The sequence below is a fragment of the Mustela lutreola genome, chromosome 3 (genome assembly GCF_030435805.1).
Source record: "Mustela lutreola isolate mMusLut2 chromosome 3, mMusLut2.pri, whole genome shotgun sequence".
NCBI classification, from domain to species: Eukaryota; Metazoa; Chordata; class Mammalia; order Carnivora; family Mustelidae; genus Mustela; species Mustela lutreola.
In genome coordinates, this window is record NC_081292.1 from 100,704,728 (window position 1) to 100,723,451 (window position 18,724).

Here is an 18,724-nt window from a genome sequence, read left to right on the forward strand (position 1 = left end):
TCTGCATTTGTGGCAGACATGCTACCTTGTGACTCTATGCACCATCCTTTGGGGGAGGGATCAAAGATAAAGAAAGTGTGCTCCCTTCTCAGATGGTGCACCATTTATTTGCATACCAGTGTGTTTTAGATGCCCGAGGGAATGTGTGCATGCCTGTGCTCACTGGCCTGGTGCTCTGCAGTTAGCCTGTGACAGCTTCCTCCTCCTGGGGGCATCTGGATAGGCCACCTTGGATGAATCAGCTGGCAGCATCCATATCACCCCTGTGCCTGGTTCTGGCTAGGCCTGAGGGCTGAGACTAAGCTGTGCTTCAATACAGTCTTCTAGGACATTGGATCGGCACGGGGGGCAAGGACCAGGGGAAGGAGGTGCCAGTTCTCAGAGAGTAGTCAACACAGGTGGCTCTGGGGCTTTTGCAGAGGATGTGGGGAGGACATCTGTTGTGGCATCAGGGGGCCCAGGTACTCTGGGTTCATCCTTTTCCTGGAGACTTTTTTAAAGCAAGACATGCCTGTGTATGGGTTCAGGGAGCCTCCTCTGTGCCCACTGGGCAGTGACCTGTGCTCACAGTCCTTCAAGATGAGGCCATATGCCCACATTTTCTCAAAACCCTGAAGTGATGTCACAACAGGAAGGGATGTTGGTAGTTGGTTAGTTCAGTGTTTCCCAAATATGTTCTGGGGACTCTTGGCCCACAAGCATGTAAAAGGTGTCTGGGGAAGAAATCGGGTCTCTGGAAACATACATTTGAGGAATGCTGCATTCAACCTCCTACCCTCCCATACTCCAAGAGTCACTGCACACATTAGAACACTAAGGATGCCTGAAGCTTTGCACAGCTTTAACTTTGCTTAACATGTCATTTACACATTTATTTGCACAAGGGACATCCTTTTTGTTTGGGCTGTTTATCACTATTTTGCCAGGCTGTTACTTTATAGGTTAGAGTTTGGGACACATGGATGGTTGTAGCTAAATGCTTGATTTTATAGATGAAGTGTGGTGGGCCAGCGAACTCAGGTTACTCAGGGGAAGGTCTCACCTTTTGGCTATCATTAACTTCTTTTCTTCTATTTCTCCCCCAACACCCATGACAACCCTAGAACATCCAGCTATTTTGCTTGGTGGCAATTTGGGACAGAACTTGGATCCTGCTCTTCTCCTAGGGGGAATGGTGGAGGACCTTTTTGCTGACTCCTGGTAGTAGAAGGTGCAGCCTCAAGAGATCTGAGTCACAGAGGGTTCCTGGCAGCCTGGGCTGTAGTCTTAAACCTGGACTTGCTGATCTCTGAGTGACTGCTGAGTTGCTGGGAGTCTTAGAAAGACCCTTAAAAAGGACGATGGTTAGTAAGTTCATCTTCTCTTCCTGTTACTCATTTTAAATGACAGTTCCTCTTCTTCTGGAAATGTTTAGAAGTGGTGCAGTAAGGAAATTCCATTATCTATACATATGTACTGCGTATCTAGCACCAATTATTGACTCTGGATGGCAGCACTGAGCGCCTGATACACTTGTTCTTACTACCAACCCTGAGACTTGGTACTGCAGGGGTTCAGAATGAGTCCCTCAGCATGGACCACTTTGGCACACAGATTATTTTGAGCTGGAAAGAATCAAGACCCAAAAGACTCAGAAGAATCTCTTACCTTCCCCTTAACTGCCCAAAAGAATTGAGACAGAGGACCTGCTCCAGGAAGGGAACTATCACCATAGATAACTATGTTATGATATAACCAGAGGAGGTGGACAGGGAAGAGTTTAGCAAAGTCTGTGTTAAAATTCCTCTCTGTGTCCTATTGTTCCTGAGGGGCCCAGCCAACCTTTCTTTACCAAGCATTTACTCTTTTCCACATTCCTATGAATGGACCTTCCTTCCCTTCAAAATCCCATCCACCGACCCTCTTCCCCTTAGTCAGGATGGCAGATATACCTCATCTTGCCTGACTGTTTTTGGAATCCCATGTTTATGTGGATTCTCAGGAATTATGAGATTAAATTTGATTTTTCCAGTCTGTTTCATGTCAACTTGATTCTTAGACCAGCCAGAAGGATCTTGAAGAGCAGAATAAAATTTTTCCTTCTCAACACTACCATGGAATCATGTCCATTTGAGGGATAAGAACACGGAAGCCAGAAAGGTCAAGTAAGTTGCCCAAGTTCCCAGGACCAGGCAAGGGGATCCAGGGCCCAAACCCAGAGGGATGGCACTCTGCAGTCTATGCCCTAGCCACTGTTATTAAGGGAAGGATTGGTTCACTCATAGTTATTTAACAGGTGTAGTTTTCCTAATATCACACATTAAAAAAATCAATGCTTCAGCCAGTGTCCTGTCAGCTGGTAAGCCCATTATTTCTACGGGAACATTCCACTCTTACATTTATTTCATGAAGCTGGTGCCTGCAGAGGGAGAAAAAGAAATCTTGTCACTGGGCCCTCCTTCCCTCAGGGCCTCAGGAACCCTCTCCACTGTCTATGTTGAGGACAGGACAATGGGGCTGGAAGTGGATGGTTCCAGCCCCACGCATGCAGATTTAGCGGATAACACAAAGTCGCACCTGTGAAATGCAAGGTCTGGGTGGTGGTTATCTTTCCCTAGACAATTGCAGTAATGCTGTTTGATTCTGAATGCTTGGTTACATTTCAAATTTATTTCCAATCATTTAGAGCTGGATCAATGGGAGACAAAGGTGCCTTTTAGCTCTGGCACCTGCTGTTCCCCCCAAATGTCAAGGACTGACATTTGATGCCATTATCCCCAGTCAGCTTACAGATGACTCACTTCCTTGCTTCCCCAGCCCTCAGGCCCACCCGCCCAGCAAGGACTTTCACACCATGCTGATAACAAACTGCACTGTCCAGGAGAACCCAGACTTTCTCCCTCTGGCAGAGCAAAGGCAGAACTCCTGGGTGGCCACTGCATCCCTGGGTGCCTGGGAGAGGCCGCTTGTGGCTCAGTTCCTTCTTCCCTCTCTCTCCCCAGGCTAACACCTAGTGTTCCCAGGCCAGGTGCATATCTTGGGATGAGGTGGGCACTCTCATGATCTGTCTGGTGGTACAGATAGCAGGTGGGGTTGTGGGGTGCATCTTCTCTCATGGAGTTGAAGGAGGCACTGGGGGAGGTGAGGCCTGGTGTTCCTCAGATGAAGTACTCCTTTCTGCTGTTGTCACCTGTGTCCTGGAGGGAGGGGTCGTCCTGCAGGGCTGCGTCTGCACTCTCAGCAAACTCTGTGCCCTTGGCCTCATTGGTGTGGTACGTCCCCTTGTGTCTGTACATGTAGCGTAGCATGACGATGAGGAGGCAGATCAGGACGATGGCTACAGCAGCGATCACGCCTGCAGGAGGGAAGCAGTGCATGGTTCTGTCTGAGACAGGCTTGTGGGAGGGGGTCAGGACACACAGGGCTTGTGGCAGAACAGACACTCTGCTGCAATAAACACCACCCCCAGACAGGCTGGCTCATTCCTGCCCAGTGTGCACTCACCCTTATCTGTGCCCATTGAGTTACCCCTCTCTCACTTCCTGCTCCCTCTCCCTCCACTCACTGTGGTGCAGACTGAGGCTGGAAGAGGATTCCAGAACTGAGCCTCACTCAGGGAAGCTCAGTCTACTGAGGAAGACAGACCTCTGTGCATAACTTGCAGAATGAACTATGTGAGTTTATCCAAAACTGAGGGGCTCATGAACCTCAGGACTTTCAGTTTTAAAACCAGAACAATCCCAACTGAGAAGTGCCCTGGGGCATGAGACTTGGTGCTGAAACCAGGAGAGTGGCCAGAAGGCTGGGCCCTGGTGGGTGCCCCCTGTGTACTACTGGGGGTCCAGAACAGGGCCATGGGAAACCCTTGAGACAGGTTGGATGGAGTGGGGTTCACTGCTTATCACCCTACCTGAGCTCCAGCACATTCTCCAGAGGTGAGAGCTGCATGAGTCTGGCTGGGGAGCAGTGACCAGGCAAGCAAAGGACTAAAGGGGGAGAGGATTCTGGAGGACGCCACGTAAAGGCATCCTTGTAAGGCATCCATGTGAAGGGTGGAAGTCAGCCCTTCATTTCTGTTGGGGCTCATGCGCAGTTGGGAGAAGAGACTTGAAATCTGGGCAGTAGGGCCCAGGTCACTCAGAGCCTGGGAGTGCTGGGGCGAGGAGGACGCTGGCAAGCTTTAGAGGGGCTTAGGCTCCTCATGCAGCCTCACCCTCATTCAGGCATTTGCTCTGAAGCCTCAGGCGGGTTCTCCCTGGGGAGTTCCCTCGACCCCTCCTGGCTTGGAGTCCCAGAACAGCTCACCTGCAATGATGGCGATGTTCGCCCCCAGAGAGGGGAAAAGTGGGCCAGGGTCGAGTTCTGCAAACAGAAGAGAAAAGCCTTAGTGGGGAGAGAAAATCTTCCCATACTTGGCAGCACCCCAGCCTTGCCTGCACCCCCTGCTCACAGGTGCACAGCTCTTGAGCAGGCCGAGTGGACAGGAGGCAGCGTGTGCCTGGCCAGGCTTCTGGCTCTGCCTCGTCACTGGCAGGTCTGGAGAGAACGTGTGAACCGCAATGGAAAGGACCCAGTTCTGGTGTCTCTGCAACCCTGCGAGTGGGATGAGGGATGGGCTCCTGCACTGGGCAGACCCTGGGTAGACATGCCTGGTGGTGGACATGAAGGTGGGAATATGCCTGGTGCCAGCACCACCGGACTTTGGGCCTCAGCTTTTCTCACCATAATGGCCAAAACAGAGCATTTGTGAAGTGTCCCCACATGTGGAGGGTCTATACATGCCAGGTGTTGGTTTAGCTGCCTTTCACCCATCCCGTCATTTGGTCTTCGCAGCCGTCCCATGAGGTGTGTGGTATTACTGGCCATTTCACAGGTGTGACCCTGAGCATCAGAGAACGACATGCCCAGAGTCACACAGCTCGCCAAGTGGTGGGCCTGAACTTAGCTCACACTTTCACCTCTGGGGTGTACTTTCTCTTTTCTCTCTTGAAGATGCCCCTCCAAGGGGGGCTCCTGTCTGGAGGCTCCTCCCAGAGTCCCCTCTGTGGTCTCTGATCGGCTCTTCTGTGGGAAGGGCCACCTGGGGTGCTACCAAATTATTGAGTGTGTTTTCCCATAGGGCTCTGGTCTGGCCGCAGGGCTAGCATCTCAAGGACAGCAGGCACCTGCACATCACCTCCAGTGGCTTCACAGAGTGTCTCCTCTCTCCTCTGGGAGATGAGTGAGAGGAAGGATTTATTAGACCGCAGAAATATCAATGTTAACATGGAAATCCCATGTTCCCATTACAACGGCTATGCATATTAAAACAGAGAAGGCTACTTCATAATAGTCCTTTCCGCTCAGATAATCACTTTAATTATAGTCGGATGAGGTCATTCTCCCCAGCGCAGCTTCCAGATGCCTTTTTCTGATAAGAAACCAGCTGTGGTGCCAGAAAGGACAGTGCGGGGAGCCAAGCAAAGGCTCCAGGCTGGAGACAGAGGAGGAGAAGAACAGCCTGGGGGGTGGAAAGAGGTTAAAAGAGGTCCTCAGGTCAGCAAGGAGAGAAGGCACAAGCAGGAGTCAGGGCAGCAGGGGGAGGGGAAGGCAAGAGGAGCAGTCAGGTCAGCTTCTAGGTGCTTCACCGCAGTGAGAACTGAGGCTGGAGGGGCAGGAAGTTAAAGTAGCATCGGACACTGAGATCTAGGGTGGACAGGAGCAAGCTAGAATTTAGTATGAAGTCCACAGAAGGTGCTCCATGGACACGCACTGAATGATACCGCAGAAAGAAATGCCTGTACGTGTGTATACACCCACACAAGTGAGCGGATTCAGACGCTAGCCTTGTAGACCTTCCTCAATCACGAAGCACTTCATGCTTCAGTAAGAAGAAAGAGTGGCCTCTTCCTTAAGTCTGTGTGGACAGTCACAGAAGTTCAAATATCCAGAATTGCCACTTGGAATGTTCCAGGCCAAGACCAACATTTCTTATGCCAGTTTATCCAACCCAGTCAGGGATAGAAGGGACTCCTGTTCCGTTTTCTTTTAAAAACAATTCACAGTTGATCACCACGTGCCAGGTACTGTCCTCAGCATTTACCAGATTTTAACTCATTTAGTCCCCACGGCAGTCCCATTCAGAAGCAGTCACTATTTTTCCCATTGTACAGATCTGGAAGCTGAGCCCCAGAAAAGCATTACTGTTTTTCCTGAATCATACAGCTAAGAGAGTTAGGAGTCCACCAACTCAGGCCAAGGCTACTCGGAGTCAGTGTGCTTTCCCCTGCAGGCACTGCCCAGGGAGGGGGTCCGGGTTGGCAGCTTAAGGAATAGTTGAGGTATTTGGCTTGAATCCCTTGGGGTGAACTTCTTAGCTTGTGTTTGGAACCCTGTACCCAAACCCATATACCAGAACACCGGAAGCCCTCCCAGCAGGCCAGTGGTCTGGGGGCATGAGGGACCTCCGGCCTTTGAGGGGTCATTAGTTGAGCCCCTAGCAGGGCTCCCTCTGAACTCATGCACACTCAGGAGCACAGTGGGCAGGGATGCCTGATCTCCATGCCCCAGCCCTCCAGCTGTGTGGAGCTGAATTTGCACACTGTGAGCGCCCCCAGACACTTCAGCATGACAAGAACGGCCACAGAGGTCAGAATCGACACAGAAGAGGCAGCTCAGGCCTGTCTGGGAAGATGGGGATGGTATAAGAAGCGGTTCTCAAAGTGTGGTCCTGGGGCCAGCAGCATTTCCTAGGAGTCTGCTAGAAAGGCAAATTCTTGGGCCTCATCTCAGACCTGTGGAATCAGGGGAGGGTGCCCCGCAATCTGTGGTCACAGGCCTTTAGGTGGTTTGATGATTGTTCCGTGTTGAGAACTGCGGGTGGCGAGAAAGCTCCCAGAGGGAAGTCCTTACGATTGGCCCTTGAAAGATGATTGAGAGTTTCTGCACAGACAGGAGTGTAAGCATTCCGAGCAGAGATCGCAGCACCCAGAACAGCGCTCATCTCTCCCGAGCCCTCACTTTCTCCCTGAATGTCCGCTCACCGTCCATGGTGCTGAGGCTCTGGAAGGCTGTGCTTTGATCTCTCACTTCTGGAGATGGTGGGGTGAGGACCATCATTGGCTCTGCTCCCTTGTCCTGCTTCCTTTTAGCGAGTAGCAATGATAAGGGACATTTGAAAAGGCTAGCTGGAGTGAGCTCCATTCTGTCCAGGAAAGTGGCAGGTTAGTGTGCAAGCAGATTGCAACCCTGGAATGAAAGCCCACCTCTAGCTGGGGTTGAAGGGTGAGTATGTGATTGGAGTTAGCATCATTCTGAGCCCAGGAACTGGGGTAAGGGGTTAATGGGTAGCCTTAGTGGGTGCATTTATGGCAGAGCAAGGTGTTACTTACGTCTAGGCATGGGACTGAGATCAGAAGTAATCCATTGTGTAGCCCTCAGATTGGACAGGCATAGGAGCCCTCCACCCTTCTGTAGAGATCCAGGGTATGCTGTGATTTTCCTTCTTGGCTCCCCTCAAGGTTGTAATGCTCCCCACCAGAGAGAATACAAGCCCCAGAAGCACAGTGACCCCAGTGTGCACAAGCCCCAGAGACACACTGGCTACAGCTCTATGCTCCACATCTAGCTATGCTCCTGGGACCCAAGAACAGTTGTTGAATGGTATTTGTAAGCCTGGTCCCTTCGGGGGAACAGAGAGTCAAACTGCACTTTGCATTGTCCACCTTATTGTGAGGACAGCTTTTGGTTCAAGTCTTGGCGTGAGTTTTGCAGCAGTGTATTCAGCAAAGTACTTGTTATTGACTGGCTTTAGCTTCTTTGTATGTAAAACAAGATTAGCAATACCCACCCTGTGGTAGGGATTAGAAATGACATGCCCACACATGATAAATATTATATATGTTTACTGAGTTGTAGTCACTGTTGTTTTTTTTTTTTTTTTTTTTTTTTTAAAGAAAGGCAGACTGCCACATGTGGCACCTCATTTGGACGTGTCTGGAGTCTTGGAAGCTTGACCACCCTACATTCCCCTAAAAATAGTCCTCGAGAGCTTGACTGAAGGTTCTAGCAGGGGAACTCAGCTACTCATATACCTTCAACTGAAGAATCGCCCTCCTCTATCAGGGAAGGTCGTCCTCTTCTACCAAGGGCGTGGCTTTGGGAGGGAAGCACAGGGAGCCTTGAGGAAGGAAGGGGACACCGTCTCGATAGCCAGATCCACTGAATCAACCCTGGTGATCAGCAGGGTGATAGATGTTGCAGCGAGATTGCCCTCACATCCTGTCACCACTAGTTTGATCTCATTCTTATTATTACTCTGCTTTGCACATAATTCAGGGCCAGTGAACTAAGCAACCTGCTAACAGATGCTGCGAGTCCAGGCAGAGGATGGATGCTGGTCATGGATTCCCAGTGCAGTCTTGGCTGACAGTCAATCACCATCTGGGTGCTGAGTGTCTCTGTGCTCCCAGCAATACCATAGGGACGGAGGAGATTCCAGGAAACAAAATGAGTCTCGAACCTCAGGGGGCTTATGGTCTCCCTGGGAGATTTGACAGTGACATACAACTTATTTAAGTTAGTGTTGTCAAACAGTAAATCCCAACCCACTGGTGGTCCCAACTAGAGGGAGTAGGGTGGGGAGAGAGAGAGAAGTAGAGGAAGAGAGAGAGAGAGAAAGAAGGAATGGGTGGGTGGGGGGGGGGAGAGATGTTCAGAAACCATCAAGCCCTATCAGAGGCAGCCAGGGGAAATACTGTTTGGTGGGGCTTTGATTTCATTTGTGCGCATACAACAAAAGCATCCACCATACTGTTTGGAGGCCTTGGCTTAAACCACGGCACTATAAGAGAGAATAAAACAAATCCCTAGTCCTGCAGTGCTGGTTCAAGTAAGCCCAACTACAAACAGGCAGATAGCCAAGAAAGCACGGCTTCACCCTGACAAAAGCTGGTATGGTTACGGCAGTAAGGTGGCCATGTTGTGTGACAGCTCTGGGCTTCTGAACCCCTGATATGGCCAGCCATAGTCCTCACCACAAGGCTAGGGCCTGGGTCATGTGCCAAGTGCAGGGATAACAGATGCTTCCTGTGAGCTGAGCTGGTAAATCTTCAGAGGGAGAGGAAAAGGAAGGGCTGTTATAGCCCCAAACTCCTGTTCAGGGAAACTGCCCTCCCACGGGGGAAGGGGTAGGATGGTGAGTGGGAGAAATGCTCCCTGATTATGGAGATGAGACTGCATAGCCTGGGGTTCAGCCTTGTGAGCCTCTGGAGGAGGAGAAACACTCTGCAGGTTCTCTGTGCATAGAAACTCTGGGCAAAGTTTCTGTGGAAGCTACCGCATTTAATCCTGCAGCAAGCCTGCAAAAGGGGAGTTTCCTCCCTCTTTTAACTCACAGATAATCAACGCATGCCTAAAGAAGTCAAATAACATGTTAAAAATCTCACTGCCAACAAAAAGCAGAACCTGTGTTCAAAGCCAGGATTCCGTAGTCCCAGAATGTGTGCCCTTCAAAGCACTGGCACTGGCTTTTCTCCTGTGAAATCTACAACCTGGCTGTGGCCACACACGTGCTGATTCTACATGTGGTCCACAGGGTGGCCAGCTGCCTCTCCTCTGGTCGAGGGCAGCAGGGAACACAGGTGCTGCCCCTTGTTAAAGGTGACATTCCCAGTTCCAGCTGGCAGTTGGGCACAGCCAACAGGGTGCAGGACATTAGCAGCAGCTGGACCCTGGAGGTTCTCAGATGTTGACAGAGAGCAGTGGTCAGGTGCTGGCTCCAGAGACACAGGTCGACCCTCTGGGACCACCAAGAATTTTTCTTCTTCCATGTTTTCTGATGAAGCTGTGCCAGGAGTTCTCTTCTTTTGGGCAAGGTTTTGTCTTTACACCTCTTGCCCACCTCTAATGGATTTTCCTTGTGCCTCAGGAGTTATGGAGGAAGAGCCTGCTCCCAGTTTCCCATGTCCACCTGGACCAACAAAATCACAAGAATTCTGGCCAGGGCAGAGCCCTCTGGGGAAGTCAGTTACTTAGAGTCGAGAGGGAGAATGCCTTTGAACCAGGGTGCCTAAGTGTTGTGGGAAGAGGAATATTATTTCAGTTTTAAAACCATGAAGGGGAATAGAGGTTTGTCGTGTAGTCCTCAGAGAGATCCCACCATAACAACCGTGTGGATAACAGCAACACAAAGGGGTCCACACTGTTGCCTGATGATTTGCCAAGCTCCAGGCTGCTTACCCAGAGCATTCCATTTCAAAGAAACTACAGATCTGGTTAGAAAAGTCACTCTCCAGTGGCCATGACTTTGCGTGAGTCTGATTTGGGTTCAGGAGGAGGACAGCTATTGGGGGAGGGAGAGGAAACTACATGGCCACAGAAATTTCTCCTTGGCTCCCACTGGAGTTTCTTCTTCCTGTGCTAGATTCTTGCCTCCAAGTTCTTATGCCGGTCAAGCAGAAAGCAGCTGACAACTGAAGTTTATTAACTGACTTTTCTTTTTGGGTAGGAAAAAGGTCAACCACGTTTCCTTTTCTTTGATGGTTTGTTGTTATCAGACTCTGAAAGGATATAGCATTTAAGCTACAACTGGGGAAGAATTGGTCTCAGGATAGTAGTGCTACAAAATAATAAATGGATAGCTTATTATTCACTGTCTATCCATCTCTCTTGCAAGCCATCAATGTTGGCTGAGCAGGTAGCATTTACCTAGCCTGGGATGTGGAGAAGATGGGGTGTGCCCCCAGGGAGCTTATGACTTGGTTGAGGAGATTTAATATATTTATGTGAAAAGAGACTGCCAACACTGTCTGTGTGGTAAAGTGTCAAAATGAGCAATAAAGATATGCCTAGGGGTGTGGCAGAGGGGACTCAACTATCAGACTCAGCCCCAGGATTCCCAGGCTCTCTGAAAATGCGGGTGGTCATGATTCTCTTTGTTTATTTCTGTGTCCTCAGCCACATTTCTCTAGCACCTACTGTTTTGCAGCAATGTGCTCTCTACTTAAGCCAGGAACCTTACCTGGAAGGAGCTTACTGTGTAATAGAGACAAAGGCATGCACATAAGTTTAGAAAGATTAGCTCTCTGATGTTTTCAGGAATGGGTTCCTGGAGGAAGAGGGGGCTCCCAAGAGGGACCTACTAAGACGGTGTACTGGGCAATACCAGCAGGGGGAGCTGGGCGCAGTGGTGAGAGGATGCGGGGTGCAAGTCCATAGCAGAGTGGTCATGACTTCTACGTGGGGCAGGAGGACCGCTGTGTGGGCCCAACTGCTGTGGTGTCTGGTCATTGTATGTCAGATACAAAGCCCCATGACATAGAACTACACCTAGGCCGGAGGGCAGAACTTCTCTGGCAACTTAGCTCACTTCTTGGAGCTTCCTTTTACTTCCTTTAGAGAGTAAAACCTCTTCCTGATAGGGCTAGAGGGGGCTGATCGTGGGTTCTCAGTCTGAGTGTGCATCAGTATTTCCTGGGGGATTTGTGACACCACAGATCACTGCACCCACCTCGGATTCTGACTCAGCACACCAAGAGCGGGCCGAGAATTTGCATTGTTAATTATGTTCCCAGGTGCTGCTGATGCTGCTGGTCCAAGGAGCCTGTCTTTGAGAACCACTGAGCTTGTGACAGTGAGAGTGGCTTACAGATCGCGTGCTCAGTTCCAATGCTTTCACACACCTCCTCTTTGCAAGGAGGTGATATAAGGCTTCAGTAAATGGAAGTTGTAGGAGGATGGTCCTCTCTTAGCAATGAAAATAAGAAGTCATACTCTCAGCTGCCTAGCATCTGAGCGACTCTGAGCTTAGTGTCCTTTCTTTCAGGAGCCAGCTGCTGTAGTTTCAGACCTGGCATAGTGGTTACTGTGAGAATTTGTCACCTGTGCTGGCTTCCTTGCCTGCCCCCATGACTGGAGTTGGGTGAGAGGACAGAGGGCCCCATGCCAGCATCTGGTAGGTGCACTTGGCCTCTGATCAATGCCAGATCAGAAGACTAGTCTCCTGTGCCTTGTTCTTTGGAAACTTTTAAAGTCTCAACTGCCCGTTGGATATCCATCTGTATACTGAGTGCCTGCAGTGAGACCTACGGAATACAAACAACCTCTGTCGATATTTTTCAGTATCCCTGGGCTCTGATGATGCATCAAGGAAGTGATTCTCCAAAAAAAGGTGTTTGGGGCACCAAAGTGGCAAAGGGAATAGATGCTTGCAGAAATTTTGAGAAACCAAGAGGGGACAGTGTATCCCAATCAGTATTTGCCTGACTTCCTAGCTCTGAGCTTGGGCAGAAGTGACTGGAGCACAGAAGGCCCTGGATACACTGATTCCAGCCCCAGCTCCGTCCAGACTGGGGGAGAGTGAGGGCACAGAAAGCCTCTGCCCGCCAGGCTCGTGGCGGGGTGCCTGCTTCCCTGCATACCTGTGAGGTGTGCACCTTGGCTGTGTCAGCCAGGCTTGGGAGTGAACAGGTGAAGGAGTGAGGTCCAGAGGCAAGGGGCAGTCCCTCAGCACGACTGAGCTCCTGCCTAGACCACACCTGGACCGTCCTGGGGAGTGCTGTGGCCTTTCTAACCTCACCTTCCTCACACGTGAAATGTGATGGCACAGCTATGTAGGCTCCTTGTCAGCTAGTGTGTGGTGAGCACCTGGGGCAGTGGCCAGTACAGGCTGGCTGTTGGATTATCACCATTGTCACCAGGATCACCACTGTCAACAATGTCAAAAGAGTCCCCAAGTGAGATTTTCAAAAATGGTCACCTTTAATTCTCTTGTATACTGTTTGGCAAATGTGTCACCCTGAGAATCAAAAATTCCATTTCTAGTATGATCCTAGTGAAATAGTCTGAAAAGGGAGCAAAAATTCATGCTTAGGAAAGTATACTGCAATTTGGTATAAAATAGAAAATAAAAGAGAGAGAACAATCTAAATGTTCTACATTAGGGAATTGGTCATGTAAATTCAGATATGCTTATATCATAGAATATTATGCAGTTATTGAAGTGATGCATGGAAATCCTCAGTGACAGGAGGAAAATGCTTACAGTATGATTTAAGAGGAGAAAAAGGACCCTGTAAATATAAATTACATTAAATATTAAAAAAAAAAACTATGAAAAAGGAATCAAAGGAAATAGCATGTAGGGGTAGTGGCTTTTGGGTGATCGGTGGGGTTTAGGAATGGTATTATTTTCTCCTAATATACAGTTTTCTACATTTTCCAAATCATCTATGATAAACATGATACTTTTAAGGTCAGGAATTGGAAGTGGATCTATAGACCCAGCTATCATCACAGAATCTTCAAAGTTCCCTCCAACTTTACTCATCTGCCTGCCCCACCCTAAACCCCATGGGATGTCTGCGTCCTTTCGCAGTGTTCCCCACAAAAGCCACTGTGGGCCATCACTGGACAGTAGGACTATGACTGTGCTTTCTCAATGATCTAAGTCTTGTGTCCACATATCCTTTGCTTGACCTGGTAGACATTTTCCCTTCCAATAAAGAGGTGCATGCTGGGGAAAGCTGCAAGTGTATTCAATGCCCCCAGCTCATCTTGCCTTTTCCATGGGCTGTAGATGTGGATGGAGGAGTTCCAGGTGTGGCTTGAGTCCGAAAGTCCTCACAGACATCCTTGTTTCTGCAGGTGGAAACAAAGGTACTGGCCCTCTCCAGAAATGAGTCAGAGCCTGGATATGGGAAATTCTGCAGCTTCTAGACTACAGGTTTTGTTTTTGTCTAAAGGAGTGCTATCCAGAGCAAGGAGCAGTCCCGCAGCACAACTGAGCTCCTGCCTAGACCACACCTGGACTGTCCTGGGGAGTGCTCTGGCTTCCTCACATGTGAAATGTGATGGCACAGGTGCATTGCTTCTGCTTGGTTTCCTCAGAGAAGCTGCATAACTTCTCTTGAGTCATTGTGGGTGTTCTACTCAGCTGAGCTCTCAAGGATTCCTGGATTTGAGCATCTTCCTAAAGACACTGAAGGGTCCCTCTCACTTCCTAGACTGGTTGAGAGCCTTCTTTGAAGGGAGGCCTCAGTTATCCTTCTAATCTCAGTCTCAGGGGAAGTAACCTTATAATGGAATGCACAGACTCAGTTTCGCCTCTTGGCTTCATCTCCCTCCATCTCTTCCTTTTTTCCTTATCACTGTGGCCATCTTCAGTCACTTCATGCTCATCCATATTTCTTGTGTTTTTTTTTTCCCCCCAAGTACAGTGAATCTTCCATCAATGATTTTACCCCTTCACTTTTGGAGTCTGTATCTATCCTTAGCACCTGGAGGTGATGACTTCTAGTTTGCCTGGCAGAAAGGCACCTTAGTTGTGTGGGTGTCAGAGAGCTCAATTGGAGAAGATTCTTGTAGTCCCTGAAAGCCAACCATTGTAACCTCAGGAGAGCTGGTATTATACCTCAAGGTCACAGAATGCCTCATCTTTCAAAATGTCTGTGGGAAGGGTGTTGGAGGAGTTCGTGTCATCTAGTATAGACATTGTAGTGAGCATGTACGTATCAGTTGCTTGGTTCCCAGCAGCTTTGGGTTGGAAATGACCCTGAATGCTCATCCTGGTCAGCTTTGGATTAGAAATGAACTTGAATGCTCCTCCTGGTCAGCTTTTGGGTAGAAATAACCTTGAATGCTCATCCTGGCCACCATTGTCTTGTTCTTCATTGGTCTAAAGCCTTTTTGACCACAACACCTATACTGCATCCACAGCTTCCTGGGGTTATCAACCCAGCCCTGGATTCTACCTCTTTCCACCTGAGCTAAGTGGTCAGCTAGCCCCAAGACAAGCTTTCCACTTGGGCTTGTCTTGTTACCTGATCTGTTCAGGAGAGCTCCGTGAGCTGGCATTGGGTTGCCATCACTACGTCATGTTGTTTTGTGGGGGAAACAAGATACACATGGGCAATGGCTATGCTTTGTCAGCAAGTTTATACATTCTCTCATCCAGTTAAGCCCATGGATAGTCAACGCAACTACTCAGTCACAATGTAAATTTCTTTCTGGTCTCCTACAGGTAATGCCTGCTGCGGGCAGGCCCTGAGTTGAACAGGTGTGGGAGGAGGGCACTGTGGTGTAGGAGAGGCAGGCAGGGGAAGGATCGGGCTGTACAATGGGGACACAGCTTCTGTCCCCCCTCTAAACTGTCAGAACATGCTCTGTGTAGCTGCTCTTGGCCGGGGACTGCATCGTGGGTCGATTCTTTAACTTTCCAGTCCCTCCCAGGGGAATCCAGTCCACAACAAAAGCTTTGGTCTCATACCCATTTTAAAAGTCCTAAGTGAAATAAGCTAGTCCTAGAAACACAGATACTGCATGATTCCACTTACATGAGGAAACTAAAATAGTCAAATTCATAGAATCCAAGCATGGAATGGTGGTTGCTAGGTCCTGGGGTTAAAGGGGACTTGCTAATCAATGAACATAGTTTCAGAAAAGGAAGGTGGAAAGCTCTAGAGCTGTGTCATATGATACTGTGTCCACAATCAACTGCTTGGTACCCTGGAACATTGGTTAAGTGGGTAGGTCTCATAGTAAGTGTTCATACCATAATAAGATAAAATGTTTTTTAAAAAGCTCTCACTATGCTCAGCTTGCCCAGCAGGGGAAAGGGGGCCTGGCCTTCTCTCATTAATTCCTCTCTCCTCACCAGTTCTGAGTTTGGCCCCTCCAGAGCTGCAGTGGGAAGGAGATATGAGGCCAGGAGGAACCACCTTTCTACCCCCTAATGGGCGACATGGGTTGTTTGGTGTTGGTGGGGAGCTCTGGACTGGGAAGGCTCTTTCTGAGGGTAGAGTGATGGCCACTGGGATGAACTGAGGAAGGTGTGTCCACCCCTGACCCTGGTGGGCCTTGAGCTGATGGACCCTTCAGCAGGCCCCTGTCCGGACTGGATGGAGCTCCTGTGAGTGGGCTGCTTTGAGGATGTTCACACCCAACTCCTCTGGGCCTTGTCCTGCAGAGCAGGGGAGATTTAGGATGTGCTGCCGCTGCCCCTATTGCACAGATGGATGCAGAGCCAGCTTCTCTGTGGCATCAGCTCTGCATGCTCTGGGGACTCTCTCAGGTTCTCTTCACTTGGCCAGAGGTGGAGAGATGCTGAAGGCCACTTAGAGAGATAAGGACAATGCAGTGTTGTATTCTCCCACAACTGCCCTCAAGGATGCTCTGGGTGGCTATCTAGCTTCTCTGAAACCACAATTTATGGGTGACCATGCTTGTCCCAGTGTGGACTCCACTTAGGATATGTCTAGTGTCTGTTTAGAATGTAAGTGTTCTACTGTTCCCTTTCCTCGATTTTGACTCTTTATGGAAATTCCTGTATTATTTTTATTAAATATTTTATTTATTTATTTGAGAGGGGGAGAGAGGGAGAGAGAGCACACACATGAGCAGGGAGAGGGAGAAGCAGATTCCCTGCTGAGCAGGAAGCCCAATATGGGGCTTGATCCCAGGACCCTGGGATCATCTGAGATGAGGGCAGACGCTTAATCGACTGAACAAACCAAGGCACCCAAAATTCCTGTATTATATTACACACAAGTGCACAGACACAAACACAGCCCTTCAGGATGTGCAGTCCTATAGGGCCCCTCTTCGAGCTGATGCAGCTGCTTCTCTAAGGCATGGTCCCTACCACTGATGGTGGGTTGTGAGCTTCCCAGCTATTATCTGTTCTAGCCCAAGGTCAAGCACATGGATGATAAGCAAGATCCATAATGGGGAAAATAATTCTGTAAGTAGCTCTCAGTGAGGCATGAGGCTCAGAATGACAGTGCATCCGGGAAGTGAGCCAGTGATAAGTCTTCCCAATCCTGATTTCAGGCACAGGGACCTAGGGAGGACCTCATCTTTTCAGCTTAGGAAATAACAGAGGCTGGTGTTATAAAGCCTTTCTCTGCAGTCACCCTGCCTCAGAAGCTTTTCTGAAGACAAGGTCACCTTCTCAGACTTCCCCAAACCTTCATGGGTCTGCTTGGCCTTTGTGTGCTCTCTCTTTCACACCCTGAGGCCTAGGTTTCCTGTCTTGCCTCCACATCCTCTACTTCCCCAGGAATCCTGATTGCCCAAGGCTCTCTTTTCCTGCTTGAAACTCTCCTTTCCTGATGTGGATAATGATGCCATTGCCACCACTTGGGGCTCATTTTATAATTGATTGATTATAATTTTATAATCATTGAATCGGATGTTATAATGCCTATTACTTCACAGTTAAAGAAACTGAGGCTCAGAGATGTTGGGTAACTTGCCCAAGTTTAAACAATGGATAAGTTCTGGGATTGGAATCCAGGTCTAATTCCAAAGCTCATTCCAGAATCATTCATCCAACGAAAGTCTCTGAATGGCTACTGTGTTCCTGTCCTAGAGGCTGAGGATTTCACAGTGCACAGCACAAAACCTGTCCTCAGCATCTTCCATTCTAGAGGAGGGAGCAACCGATAGCTCATGAAAGATGTGGATCCATGCTACAGGGCCTGGTGGTGATAGATGCTATGAGGCATAAAAAGGGAGAAGAGAGAGAGAGTAATCAGAGAGGCCTTTCAGAGGAAATGCTTTTGGGTTGTGCTAGAGACCGAATATTTGCATCCTCCCAAAATTCATATGTTGAAAGCCCTCACTGGGATGGCATTAGGAGGTCGGGCCTTTGGGAGGTGGAGCCATCATAAATGGGGTTAGTGCCTTAATAAAAAGACTCTGAGAGCTCCCTCACCCCTCCTGCCATGTGACGACCCAGAGAGAAGATGGTCACCTATGAACTGGGAAGCAGGCAGGCTCTCACCAGATACAGGATCTGTCAGTGCCTTGATCTTGGGTTCCCAGTCTCTAAAACCCTGAGTAAATGTCTGCTGTTGAAGTCCTCCAGGCCACAGCACAGTGCTCTGTGGTAGCAGCCCGATCCCATTAATACAGTGTGAAGCAGGGAGAGAATGAGCCTTGCTCATTCTGAGTCTGAAAGAGGAGTGTTCCAGCTGGACATTGGCCAGTGTGAAGGCCGGGGGCAGGCTAGCTTGGTGAGCTCTGGGGTGAGCCAGAGACTGTGGGCCTAGAAGGTGTGGCACACTACTGTAGAAAGAAGTATGGCTTTCATCTGTGAGGGGTGGGAGGCCAGGGAGGGTCTCCCGCAGGACTGTTTGCGAAGTTTCTATCTGAGCAGTGTCACCATGGCTGCCGTGCTGAGGAGAGATGTTGGGGTGAGGATGGGACCCCTACAGTTGGGGTCCAGAGAAGTGCTTAGGCCTGCACAGCGGTGGTGCTGGTGAGAAAGAATGGAGGTATTTTGGACACGTCTGGAATTGGAGTCAATAGGAGTTGCTGCTGGATTAGATGTAAAATGAACAAATTAAAGAAGGAAGGAAAGAAAGAGAAACTAAGAAAGAAAGAAAGAAAGAAAGAAAGAAAGAAAGAAAGAAAAAAACAAACAAGAGAGGAGTAAGAGTCAAGGGTTTGGCCCCAGCAAGAGGGCTGGGCTGCATTCACTATGGGCAGGGGGTGAGTGGGGGATCACTGGGGTTGGGGGGGGGTTGTTGCTATGCCCAGAGAGACTTCAGGTTGCAGCATAGGCACAAGGTAGGCCACTGTGCACAGGGCCTGGGGTTCAGGGGAGAGGTAAGGGCTGGAGCCCCAGCTGGGGCTTCCAGGGCCTCGATGGCATTAACAGCCAAGGGCAGGGAGAAGAGGAAAAGAGCTGAGCCAGGGGATTTCCACAGGGCATCCTGGGAGGGATCAGGAGAGGACTAGGAGGAAAGCAGGGAGCACCATATCA

The 18,724-nt window shown here is 49.4% G+C and overlaps 1 protein-coding gene across 1 annotated transcript in view; it reads right to left on the minus strand.

Moving 5' to 3' along the window:
- Positions 1-2,630: 2,630 nt before the first annotated feature.
- The window catches only part of GYPC (glycophorin C (Gerbich blood group)), a 43,736-nt gene continuing 27,642 nt past the window's right edge, over positions 2,631-18,724 (minus strand). Inside the window, exons 2-3 of the mRNA XM_059166594.1 lie at positions 4,285-4,341; positions 2,631-3,334 (exon numbers count right to left, since the gene is read on the minus strand). Of these exons, the coding sequence (XP_059022577.1) occupies positions 3,138-3,334; positions 4,285-4,341 (254 nt within the window). The 3' untranslated portion in view covers positions 2,631-3,137. The remainder of the gene's footprint in view (positions 3,335-4,284; positions 4,342-18,724) is intronic.